Source organism: Maylandia zebra, linkage group LG5 (assembly GCF_041146795.1).
Source record: "Maylandia zebra isolate NMK-2024a linkage group LG5, Mzebra_GT3a, whole genome shotgun sequence".
Taxonomy (NCBI): Eukaryota; Metazoa; Chordata; class Actinopteri; order Cichliformes; family Cichlidae; genus Maylandia; species Maylandia zebra.
Genome location: NC_135171.1, coordinates 39296972 through 39310575, shown reverse-complemented (window position 1 = coordinate 39310575; position 13604 = coordinate 39296972). Strand labels below are relative to the sequence as shown.

At 39.1% G+C, this 13604-nt stretch overlaps 1 protein-coding gene across 1 annotated transcript; it reads left to right on the top strand.

Moving 5' to 3' along the window:
* The first annotated feature begins 1852 nt into the window (after nt 1-1852).
* On the top strand, nt 1853-6606 carry LOC101484152 (uncharacterized). Its single transcript, XM_004559035.2, has 8 exons — nt 1853-1946; nt 2666-2872; nt 3144-3431; nt 3522-3830; nt 4269-4364; nt 4702-4776; nt 5007-5062; nt 5471-6606. The coding sequence occupies exons 1-8, from the start codon at nt 1907-1909 to the stop codon at nt 5768-5770; spliced, it is 1371 nt and encodes a 456-aa protein (XP_004559092.2). The 5' UTR covers nt 1853-1906; the 3' UTR covers nt 5771-6606.
* The last annotated feature ends 6998 nt before the right edge of the window (nt 6607-13604 follow it).

The window sequence follows — 13604 nt, the reverse complement described above, 5'->3', positions numbered from 1 at the left end:
CCAGTATGAACACAAGTCCCCCAACTCCAGTTTCACCACAACATAACCTAATAGACCTACTGTCATGGACCCGGGCCATGTGGGCCCGGTATTCTCGGTTTTTGTATGTTTTGTATTTCATCCCCTAGTCATGCCTTGGTTCCTAGGTTCTTCTGTTAAGATGTTCCTTATTTGGTTACCTCCTGTGTGCCCCTGTGTAACTGTGAGCCCTCGTGTTTTATTCCATGTCTTCCTCAGCCCGTTATGTCTGTGTTTTTCCCCGTGCTCTCTCTCCTCCTGTTTGAACCTCTGTACTTCCTGTTTGACTCTGCCTGTCTCCCGTCAGTGTTATGTTCACCCCGCCCTGTCTCGTTATGGTTATCTGTGTCAGCTGTGTTCCCCGTGTGTTCCCACTTTCCTCGTTAACCCTCTGTGTATTTCTGTCTGCGTCTCCCTCTGTTCGGCGTCGCGTTCTCCCTCATGTTGTGTGGATCTTCCTGTGTCTACCTGCGAGTGTTAGTTTACTTTTCCCCAGTTTAGTTTTGTATTTCCTGTGTTCTGCCGTGCCAGCATTAAAGCTGTGTTTCTCGAGTTCATCCCCGTGTCTGTGAGTTATGCATTTGGGTCCTCCTCCTGCTTGCCACACAGCGATCCATGACACCTACAGCTTAGTTCACAGATTCACTTTGTCTAAGGTGTATTTCTGGGAGTTCACACAACCCAGGATTCAAATCATGAATACATAATGGGCTTGGATTTACATCATTATAAATGAAATTTGCTCTATTTGGAAGCAGCCGCCCCCCCTCCCCTGTGTGAGACTTTAAATCATCAAACTGTAAATTATAAATTTTAAATTGTTATTGATGCCTTTACCCCGAGTCCTAAAGAGTATATTTATTTTCTTACGCTTCTTATATTTATTGTTTGTTTACTTGCACTGCTGTAACTGGAGCCTCGTCGTCTCGTCTCTCTATATACTGGATTGTATGTAGCAGAGATGACAATAAAGTTTACTGTGACTTCAGCAGCGAGCACGCGCACCGAGGGCTCTTGCGCTCACTTTTCGTGTATAGAATTTCGAGAAAACATCGGTGCAAATTATAAGTCTGTATCATGATGTCTGGTGTTTTCGTGTTTGTTGGTTTGTTTTTATTTTTGTTTTATTTTGCAAGTTGGTTATTAGATGCTGCCCCCGCCGCCCCGCCCTCTCCTCTCTGTGCAGCAAGCCTCACAAACGGAGGGCGCCCTTACTCCCAGCAAATGGGCGACAGAAAACCGATCGGTGCCTATGCCATTCCCAATATGCGCTGGCTGATGTTGGAGCAGCATAAGTACGAGCAATTTTTTATTTTGCCGATGACCATGATGCCGCCCCCCGCCACGATGCCGCCCCGGGCAACCGCCCGTGTCGCCCGTATCAAAAACCGCTACTGATAACACAGAAGAACAAATGAACACCACCACCCTGAGGTGTGGAGCAGTGAAAGAAATGCACAAAATTATAACCTGGGTCATAAAACTGTCTTGCAAATCCAAACTGGGAGCTGGTTCCAAAGAAGAGGGGCTTTTTGTGCTCCTGCCTTACTTCTGCCTTCTGTCTTTAGAATTATTCACCACATGTAAATCATTGGGGAAAATATGCTTCACTGTGGGAGAGTGGTTAGAGTTTTGCAAAAAGATTCAATAATATTTGCAAATTGTGTCTAACTATTGGAAAACTATTGCATGTCAAGAGTGGTTCTGTTTCACAGACCACTTATTTCCTGTTTGGTGCTAAAAGATGTAATGTATAAGAGGAGGAGTGTATGCTTAGAAAGTGCAAAGGGGAAGTACAGACAGAAAGTCAGAAGACTAAATTTTGACCAACAGACCGGAGAGACAAACTAACTGCAGATAAATAAGCCTTCAAACCCAAACCAACACGATGAAGTTACTGCTAATGCTCATCCTCCTACTTATATCAGGTGAGGAGATCAGAATACATATGATGCAATAATAATAACTATGTTGTAAATTGTTATGTTATGCATTTTTAATCTCTTTTGCATCATTGCCTCGAACAATTACCATTAATATACGATCCTCCTTCTGTGGAATTTGCCTGCAGGCCAAGCCTCTTCTGCTTCGACTCTGTTTTTATCTTTAGTCTTTACTCTCAGAGCTTTAAACACCACAAGACTGCAGCAGAAACTGATGAAATACTCGAGTATAATCAATCAGATTCTCCAGTTTCGTAATGATTGAGTTTTGATATTGATAAATATTTTAATTCACGCAGCAGCTTTCTGTTCTGGATTTAAATGCACTAAGTTTATTACTATAATTTAGAAGCTATTTTCAGTTCTTTTAAATTATAGTAACAAACCAAAGTAACCAAATTGTTACTTTAAGCTGTTAAACAGCTTTGTGTCACTGCTTGTCTTGATTGCCAATGTAGGGTCAATAATTCTAAATAAAGAAAGATACTTTGGGTGTGATCAACTCGCGTAACAGTGCACGGCCCAGAACTCACGCAACTCATATGACCAGAAATAGAAGAAACGTTTAGTATTTATATTCTGGATTTTTTTTGTTACATTTATATTAAAAAAGATGATTGATGATGATGATGTCTTTAAGATGATTGCATCAACCCCTGTGATTATCTTACAATGACTGACATGATGTGAGTGTTTGTCTTTAGATTGTGAGTCAGAAACGAAGAGATTCACATCAGAATGGACCGAATTCACCTGCAACTGTCAAAAAACACCTGGAAAATGTCAAATGGTCCATGTAGCTGATCGTAGCTCAAAAACTGAAAAAAAGACTCTCAGAGTAATCCTCAAACAAGATGAGAACAAGGACCCCAAAAAGAATGATGACAAAAAAGAACTGCAATTTAAACTTGGTAAGAGACTCGCTTTAAAATTCAAGTGTTTTTATTTGTTGTTTGTTTGTTTTTACTGTATAAAACAATATTTTTATAAGAACCATCAACAATGAAAAAGACAAACAAAAAAGCTTCCAATAGTAAAAATTTTATCTGCCAATTCAAGAAATTACACTTATTATTAATGCACTATTTATTTTTTTAGAGACATTTTATTTACTTACTTACTCATTTCCTACAACCATTTTGTTAGAATTGTTTACGTTTTTCTTTGTTGTTTTCTTTGCAGAAGAAAATGGCTGTCCAAAGCAATTCAATCAAACTGCATACAAAACAGCTAAAACCACCATCAGATGCGATCATCCTGAAAATAAAACTGAGTTGTGGTTTTTCTGCAAAGAGAAATCTTCTGTCTGTAACAACATTTTATCAGACAGAATATCCTTTCACACAAACACATACAGTGTCTCCATCAGTAATGTGTCCAGTGAGGACAAGGGTGCCTACTGGTGTGGAGTAAAGTTCACTGAGAACAATCATCATGTCGCACTAACAAAAGTAAAATTGAAAGTCGAAGGTGAGTAAATTCACATGTTCAGCCCCCGAGGTCTAAATTTTAGGAAATGGCACAACTAAAATACTGTCTGCTGGCAAATTCTTTCTTTAGAGATTAAAAATTTCAAAAGAAGCCCAGTTGTTGGACAGAACTTCACTTACTGGTGTAAATACGACCAGACTGTCTCCTCAACAACAAAGTTCATCTGTAAGGGAGAAGATCCATCCATATGTCAAGCTCTCATAAACACCAGCCAGCCTGGTATGAACAACAGGTTTTTCATGACTGATAACATAAAAGAGAAAAACATCACGATAACAGTGAGAGAAGTAACATCAGCAGACAGCGGGACGTACTGGTGTGGAGCGGAAACAAAACAACAACGCAGCAACAAGTTCTTCAACAGACTGTCCCTGACAGGTGAGACGTGCTGTTTTATTCTGTGGCTGTCATCTGACCCGTGGTCATTAAGCACAAGACAGACATATGTTTTTTTTACCTATTTTATTATACATTATTCATAATAACTAGAAATAAACTGTATGAACCCTTAAACTGCATACTTACACAAACATAGTAACATACAAAAGTTTTATATGACAGGAAGCTGTTTGAGCTTTAAGATAGGAAAATAATAATAATAACTGTTTTTTACTCTCAGCAACAAAGCACAACGTTTTAAAAAATTACCAAGATGAATTTTTAAAAAGCTGTGACATTTAAGCAAGAGTGTCAATTTTTTTAACAAAACCATCCCACCAGAGATCACAACACAAGAAGAAATCAAAATAACAAACACAAGAAAAAACACTTTTAATTTGCAAACTTCAACAGATATTTTTTATTTTTTGCTTTCAGTACAACCAGCACCACCTTCATCCGCTACCCCTTTAACTACAACAACCACCACAACTGCTGAGAGTCATGGTGTGACAGTAGAGCTGGAGACAGATGGTAAGTCTGAAGATGTCCACGTTGTTTAGTTTTACCTTTTAACATCTGTAAAACTCATTTATTTCCTCAGGACATAAAGTTATGATACATGTGCGTGTTTTACATTTAATTTATGAATTCTATCATATGTAACATGAACCAAAGGCTCTGCTGCGAGTCGTTGTGAGATGTGTGATACACCCTGAAAATTCTGCTGTTCATAAGAAATGGGGAAGTTTCAAGATGGTCACACGTATAAAACATTCACATTGTTTTTATACTATTTTCTTTCAATTGTTCAACAAAGACAGTTTGAGACGTTTATGATGGAAATGTTTATTCTGGTTTTGTGTTGCAGTCATCTTTGGGATTACCACTGCTGTGATCATTGGCGTGGCTGTGTTTCTGATCGGTTTCTTCCTTATTTACAAACGTGAGAACATGCATTATTGCACATCATGAAACACAACTATATACAGGCTATTTTTACCCACATAAACACACCCATGTACTTCTCTATTTGTAATGTCTACTGCTAAAATTTCAAGTTAATAATAGTTTGAAAATTTCTATTTAAATCACACTGAACAAAACCAAATTACTAGAAAATACTCAACATGTGATTTTGCTTGTTCCCTAATTTTTCTTACTTGTTTCTGCCAGGAGTTTCATGTACAAAAAACAAAGGAATTAGTGCATCGCTGCAGCACGTCAAAGAGGTTAGTGTGAAAATGTCTTTAATATAACTGGTGCACAGAGTCTGACCCAGCAATCATGGATAATTGAACAGAGCTGCACACACGCAGATGTCGGCTTACAAAAGTGTTCTAGTCAGGCGTCTCTTATAAAGCTTCAAATGTTTTTCACATTATTGCAAGAAAGAAAAAAATGCTTTAATACATCTGAATGACAATTAAATTAATAACAGCAACTCAACACATCACAACTGAACTTCTTTGAGAATAATTTCAGAAAATATTTAAACTACAGTTTGAATTTGCTAAATGACATAATAATTTTTAATATATATATATATATATTCTGAGTATAATTTGCATGTATATTGTTAATTTTTCGGATGCTATGTGTTGTTTTTTAACTTAATTTTTCATCGCATTCAATTGCAGGACTCTGCCTATGAGGAAATCCAGGAGCGCCTCCAGACGCCAGGAAATGCAGTGGATTCGATTTATGTCACTGCCGGCATGCACACAGATGTCACCTCAGTACATTACTCTACCATCAACTTTCAGAGCCACTCTCGGGAAGCTGGTGGTGAGGAAGTGAATCCCAGCACGTCTGCCTGTGAATATTCTACTGTGGATTTCAGAAAACGTCCAGATAACTCAACCATCACTCAAGCATCCAGACCAGCAGAGGAGAATCTCTACTCAGCAGTCAATGAGCTAGAGCAAATACGAAAATAAGATCAGCTCTGTCAGGAATTTCTAGATGATTTCAGCATTATACATCCAACTTGTAGAATTAGTTTTAGTGAAAATGTGTTAATGTGATGTTATGATTAAATAACGTTAAATATGACTCAGGGGTTCAGCAACTTGTCTTAGGATGTTGAAAATTTGGTTCAGAATGAAGAGTTAGTAAAACAAACTGTAAAACTATGTAGCTGCAAAAACCGCGTATAACCACGAGGAGAGAGAGGTTTTGACTGACTGCTATAGATAGATAGATAGATAGTAGGGGTGCAACAATACACAAAATTCATGGTTCGGTTCGATACTTTGGTGTCACGGTTCGATATTTTTTTGATACAAAAAAATGTTCATGACTTTTTAATTATTATTTTGATTAGTCAGTCTAGACTCAATGCTTGAGGTAGTTAAGCTGAGTGATAATGTTGTGTGTGTGTATTTGTGTATGAGTGTGTGTGTGTGTGTGTGTGTGTGTGTGTGTGTGTGTGTGTGTGTGTGTGTGTGTGTGTGTGTGTGTGTGTGTGTGTGTGTGTGTGTTTATCAGTCCAGTCCCTTTTTGTTGAGGAGACGGATGGCTTGTGGAAAAAAGCTGTTGCACAGTCTGGATGTGTGTGCCCGAATGCTTCGGTACCTTTTTCCAGATTTTTAGGTTTTGTATTGTTGATTGTAATTTATGCTTAGAAATATTTAACCATATATGCTTAGAGGTGTATAATCAATTGTGTAGTGATAGGATGTGTGATCTTTAGCAGGCTGCAAAGGCTTGGTGTGTATTCCACACTGGAATGCACACCTACATCCTGGGAGCATGGGAAGAGGTCGTACCTTGTTTTATTGTTTTATGGTAGGATTAACGTAGTTGGTAGGAGTGTGAAGAGTGTGTGAGAGGGGTGTGTCCGATCAGCCACAATGCTGGTGGCTTTGCGAATACAGCATGTAGTGTAGATGTCCTCAATAGAGGGGAGAGAGACCCCGATGATCTTCTCTACTGTTCCCACTATCCGCTGTAGGGTCTTGCGGCACAGTTCCCAAACCAGACATTGATACAGCCACTCAGGATGCTCTCAATAGTTCCTCTATAGAAGGTGGTCAGGATCGGTGGTGGAAGCCGGGCCTTTCTCAGTCTTCTCAGAAAGAAGAGACGCTGTTGGGCTTTCTTGTGCAGGGAGCTGGTGTTGAGCGACCAGCTGAGGTCCTTCTCCAGGTGGACACCCAGGAATTTGTTGCTGTCGACGATCTTCACAGAGGAGCCGTTGATGCTCAGCGGTGAGTGGTCGCCTCGTGTCTTCCTAAAGTCAACAACCATCTCTTTTGTCTTGTCAACATTCAGAGACAGATTGTTGTCTTTACACCAGTCCGTTAGTCTCTGCACTTCCTCTCTGTACGCTGACTCGTCGTTCTTGCTAATGAGACCCACCACGGCCGTGTCATCAGCAAACTTAATGATGTAATTCGAACTGTGTGTTGCTACACAGTCATGAGTCAGCAGTGTGAACAGCAGAGGACTGAGCACACAGCCTTGTGGGGCCCCAGTGCTCAGTGTGGTGGTGCTGGAGGTGCAGTTCCCGATCCGTACTGACTGAGGCCTTCCGGTCAGAAAGTCCAGGATCCAGTTGCAGAGGGAGGTGTTCAGGCCCAACAGGCTCAGCTTTCCGATCAGTTGTTGGGGGATGATCGTGTTGAATGCTGAGCTGAAATCTATGTACAGCATTCGAACATGTGTATCCTTCTTTTCCAAGTGTGTGAGGGCAAGATGGAGTGCAGTAGAGATGGCGTCGTCCATTGAGCGGTTATGGCGGTACGCAAATTGCAGTGGGTCCAGTGAGGGGGGCAGCAGGGTCTTGATGTGTCTCATGACGAGCCGCTCGAAGCACTTTATGATGGTGGGTGTAAGTGCAACAGGACGGTAGTCGTTGAGACAGGACACAGAAGACTTCTTGGGCACGGGGACGATGGTGGTGGCCTTGAAGCACGTGCGAACGACAGCACTGCTCAGAGAGATGTTGAAGATGTCGGTGAGAACATCTGCCAGCTGTTCAGCACATTCTCTGAGCACTCTGCCTGGGATGTTGTCTGGTCCAGCAGCTTTACCTGGTCGTTCGGAGGAGAGGTGGACTTCCTCGCCGCCACGTCGTTCTGCCTGTCGAACCGAGCGTAGAAGCTGTTCAGCGCATCTGGGAGGGAGCCGTCACCGTCACAGGCAGGTGATGTCATCCTGTAGTTAGTGATGACTTGTAAGCCCTGCCACATGCACCGTGTGTCGCCGCTGTCCTTGAAGTGGTTGTGGATTCTCTGGACGTATACACGCTTCGCCTCTCTGATGGCCCGAGAAAGTTCGGCCCTAGCTCTTCTAAGCGCCACCTTATCTCCCGCTTTGAAGGCAGAGTCTCGGGTCCTCAGAAGTGCACGCACTTCCGCAGTAATCGACGGTTTCTGGTTGGGTCGTGAGATGATGGTCTGTCTTGCTAGTTTGCGCTGCGCTCAGTGGATCTGCACTTGACAGTGCAGCCTAGGCGAAGTAGTCGAACGCAGATCCACTGAGCGCTCAACACAGACAGCATTGTCAGAAGAAAAGTTGATAAAATAAATAAAAAAAATTGCATTGTTCGATACATATGCGTACCGAACCGAAAGCACTGTATCGAACGGTTCAATATCGATACGAGTATTGTTGCACCCCTAATAGATAGATAGATAGATAGATAGATAGATAGATAGATAGATAGATAGATAGATAGATAGATAGATAGATAGATAGATAGATAGATTGATTGATTGATTGATTGATTGATTGATTGATTTTAGTTGGACAGGGTGGGATTAAGTGAGCGTATGCTTCTTCATATTTCTTTTTGACACCTCTGCTTTACATAATAGATTTTTTAAGATGAATGTCATTTGGTTTTTTGCTTTTGAACCACAAATTCATGACAGGGTCATTCCTGCTGTGGCTCCCTGTTTGTATGTGATGGTGTTGTTACTGTTTCAAGTCACTTCAAACAAATCGTGCTACAACAAGTCAGCTAAGCTGTTATTAAACTGTTATTGAGTTGACATCTTTATTTACTCTTACTGACTGGAGGAAAAGGAGCAATGGATCATGAAGAAAAATCTGTTTTGTTGTTATGTGTTATGTTAGTATGTCGCTGTGCATTTATAAAATCTGAATGCATGACTACTCATATTCATCTATGTCATGCAACATTCAAATCACATTTGCTCTACACTGCATAAATTCAAGCCAGTGATGAAGAACCAAAAACTGCAGTTCCTCTAATGACCACCTGACGTTGTCTAGATAGAGATTGGTCACCAAAGACGTCTGTGTTAAAACACTCAACTTTACAGAAGAAATAAAGATGTTTTGTTTGCTAATGTCACATTGAGAATGATACTCAAGGAAGATTAATACAACTGAAATATTTAATATACTATAACAGTATTTCTGATGATAATTAGCACGGCCCACAGCAGGCGTTTTGTGTTCTGCTGAAGCTCTTCGAAGACAAACTGTCAGCTTTTGCGTTTTTTCAACAAAACATTTTATTTTAAGCTTGTTGTTCATCATCAGCATCTTGGTAGCAAGCTAACCACCCAGCTCTAGGTATAAGTAATCACTTATGCCAACTTATACACAACTGGCTGCATGTGGATTTATAAAAAAGTGTGCATGTGTGTGTGTGTGTGTGTGTGTGTGTGTGTGTGTGTGTGTGTGTGTGTGTGTGTGTGTGTGTGTGTGACTGCTCTAAAATGTACAGCATATGCAGCCTTTTGTTACCATCTCTCGCTGCATTCAGAATAAATGTTCTAAACAAGTAAATGCATTTGTTTAAAAATTCTGTATCTGTCCTCTTGAATTTTGATTTTTTTTTCTATCACATGCTTGTGTCTGTAATTATGGAATAATTTAAGGTATTTGCAGTTCATCTTTTAGTTCGAAATGAAGTCATCGTTGTTGCAGCTACCTCTCCAACACTGCCTTCTTCCAGAGTTAGACCACATTCTACTTTAACCCTCTGTTCATCTAACCTCAAAGCAAAGAACCAGGCACAGTTAGAGTGTTTTCAGAAGAAACTGCAACACAGTGGGATGTTGTGAAAAAAGATTGCATAACCAGTGTGTCATAGACTTCCTGTTATTTTCTTTCTCTCATACACCACATCATGTATACAATGAGAGGATGCAAAGTATGATGAGAAAAGAGTTGCGTTCAAAAGAAAATTAAGAACAATTGAGAGAAATTTACGAAACAACACTGGCGAGCGACAGACTGAAGAGACAAAGTGACCGAAGGAAACTAACTGCAGACTTCCAAAACCAACACGATGAAGTTCCTGCGACTCGTCGTCTCTCTGATGACAGGATCACTAAAGATCCTGTATATGCATATATATGTTTACTATATTTCAGTGTCTGAACTCTACAAGTCCTATCTGTATAAGAAGGACGTCTACAACCAACTGAAGTTCTCAGACACACAAATTCAATAACTGTACATCACATTTCTCTTTGCTCTGCAGGTTATGAGGCCTTCTTTGAAGTGGCTGCATATGCAGCATCATGGGTTCAATTCAGCTGCAGATAACCAAAAACAAATAAAAAAATATGATTATATTGATACATTTATTCCCAGCAGAACAACCTTAGCAAGCTCACAGAAGGATGTGTCAGAAAATACAGGCTGATTTTCTCTGTAACATGAAAAAAAAATAAAAATCTCAAGGTGGTCATTAAACATCTTGAACAGGCAGGTCGTGGGTACTACAAATGTATTTTATCAAAGATCAAACTTATGTCCTGTCATTAAGAACATGTTATTGGAACCTGGTAAGAAATGTGTGGATGTTGTTAAGAAGAAGTAGTAGTAGTGATAGTAGCAGTACATGTGGTGTTTAACTATTCTTTAGTAGCTAAAAAGAACAATAAACAGTTCCAATATAATGAAAACCTTTCGCTTAGTGTAATCAGTCAGAGCTCGCTGAAAGAATTCGGATCATCCTTTCTGGAACTAAAAACTGAAACTCAGAGTTACCATCTTTTGACTTCCTCAAGTTTAAATTTACACTTACAATTTGTTGAAGCTGCTTTCTGGAACACAGCCCCGGTCTTCAGCTCTCAGAAATCTCTATTACAAACATTTCATCAGGTTTACCAGCTAAAGTGGATCTGTTATATGTTTTTGTGACTTTTTTCACATACATGTAAACATGTATGCTCTTGAATACCATTCTGGTCGTTTAGTTTTGGAGTAACCAACCAAATCAACAGTTCACTGCACAACCTCATCAGCTGGCACAGAGTCAACTGTTGGTTGTTTTTGAGGCCTAAAGACTAATATTGCATTAGATATATGACCAAAGTTTAAACAATAGTATGAATCTACTTTTAAACTGGTGCATGTTCATAATAAACACTGCCAGCGTTTTAAATAATGAGAAGGTTCAGGTCTCAGACTGTTCTACAAACTGTTTTAGGAGGGTTTATTTTCTAATATTGGAGCAGCATGTCACAGAGTTTTCATTCCTAATGTAGTAAAGTGTGAGTGGAAGTGTAGAAGGCATGCTTTTGTTTACCCAGTTAGTCCAAAAGGGAACAGAAATCTGAAAAACATGATCTGTCTCGCCTCTGATGCACAGAAGCCCCACCCACTAACAGTTCAAGACTTCCTTAAAAGGAAAGCTGTCTTAAAGGGGGAGGAGCTAAATAGTTTCTTTCAGATAGAGCATAAACTAAATCAAGTCTCCATAAGCAGCACTGTAAACAGACTGATTACATTCATCCATTCAGTTTCTAAAACTACGTATTCAGGGTCTCAGAAGGCCGGGGCCTCTACCCAAGCTGAGGGTATTTGAATTTGATCTGTAAAACATGCTCTACTAGAATATATCTGCATAATTTTTAAAATATGGAGCAAAATGCATCTCCTTCAAAGCAGAGTATTGATGATAGATTGATTAAATATGGATTGATTTCTATTTCTGGTTTTGTCCACAGACCCGGGGTCTGTGATTTCAGTTGTGGTTCACTGTCTGCATGTGCTGATGTTGCTGCTTATAGTCATCACATGGTTTGTCTTCAGATATCTCTGACATTTTTTCAATTTCGGAAAATCATTTATAATAAGATCTTTCTCATTTTATTTTACATACAATCACAAAATCAAAAACATAAAATGCAGAAATTATTGCATGGTTCATGCTAAATAGAAATGAGGATTTGTGGCCAAAATCATTAAAATACAATGATAAAACCTTTCTTTTTTTAATGTGTCTGAAGAGGAATGGAGCACAAAGGAAAATAAATGAGCTAGTGTGTAGCATAAAATTGTACTACATAATATCTACACAAAAAAGCACAGCACAGTACCACACTCAGTGAAAATTCACCATCCAAGGCTGAAAAGTTAAGCCAACACAAGTACCAAAAGCTGCAGCTCCTCTAATGACTAATTCAGGTTTTCTCCAAATAGACTCCTGTGTTAAACCTCTCAACTTTATGGCAGAAGATGGAGACCATGGTCATGGTCTCCACAGCTTAATGTTACCTTTAACACATTTTTTTCTATTCCCTTTTTACTTGTACGTTGCCTTTAAGCATGTTCAGTATGTGTTTATGTATTGCTCTGGCCCTGATTATATGAAACTAGCATTTACATAAATCATTTCATTAGTTAAAAAGCAGAGAGATGCCAGTTAACACAACTTTCATCTGAGAGAAAGATGTCGCTGCTACTAGTACTGTTCAAAGAGGCAGACGAACATCTTAGATCCAACATTTAACTGCTGAAGATTAATAACATTTAAATTAGAAATATGTTTGACAAGTATTTCTGTGGATAGTTAGCGAGGCCTGCAGCACAGGTGGTCCTTCTGTTGTCTCGAAAACTTGCTAAACAGTTTTTACATTTAATTGACAAGTTTTATTTAAAACCTGTAATTTACTTCAGAGCAACACACTTTACACCTTAATAAGAAGTGAAAAGCCAACAGATCTAAAACATGTAGTAAATATAGGCTTTTGTCAGCAACACTTGCTGTTTTAAAAAATGAATATTATAAAATGTGAACACACATTTATTTTAGTCTGTGAGTCACTGGCTTTAGTTTCTTCTTAAATATTGTTTTTCTGTGTGACATTATTTCACACATCATGGAGCAATTCATTTGTGCGTCCTTTCATAATGTACAAAATGGATTTTTATTAATAAATTAACTCCTCTTTTTTTCATTACATTGGAGCTTTTATTTGTGTGTGTGTTTTGGGTTTTTTAGGGCCTCATTTAACCATCTGAGGTGGGATTACATCAGATTGACTTCAGTTTGTGGAGAGCTCAAAGTGGCTAACACTTCACTTTTCTGAGTGAAATTCTAGCAGTCGTAGCGTACAGCCTGGACAGACTTCTACAAGTCTCAAAGTACACAAGCTTTTTTGCGCCACAGACCGGAATTTACAGAGAATTGCTGGCAGCTGTGGTTGCCAGAATTTCACGGTGAAAGATGAACTGTAAATGTAGAACACAAAACGGTATCCTATTTTGGTAAAAATTAAAAGCACGGTATGTTTCGAGTAATTAACATACAGTTGTAACTTGTAAATTCAAATGAAAAAAGCAGCAAAGATTGTCATTCATACAGAGTTATTATGTAAATTGTAGGGTGATTAATTGTAGATAATGTTACAGATTTTTCCTGTTGTTTTCTAAGACAGTGTGCCATATTACTGTAAATTAATATATTTTCAAGTAGTGTAAAAATAAAAGCAAATCACCGTTTGTCAATCATCATCATTTACTCTTTTTGATTTAATGGTAATTTACCGTTGCCATTTT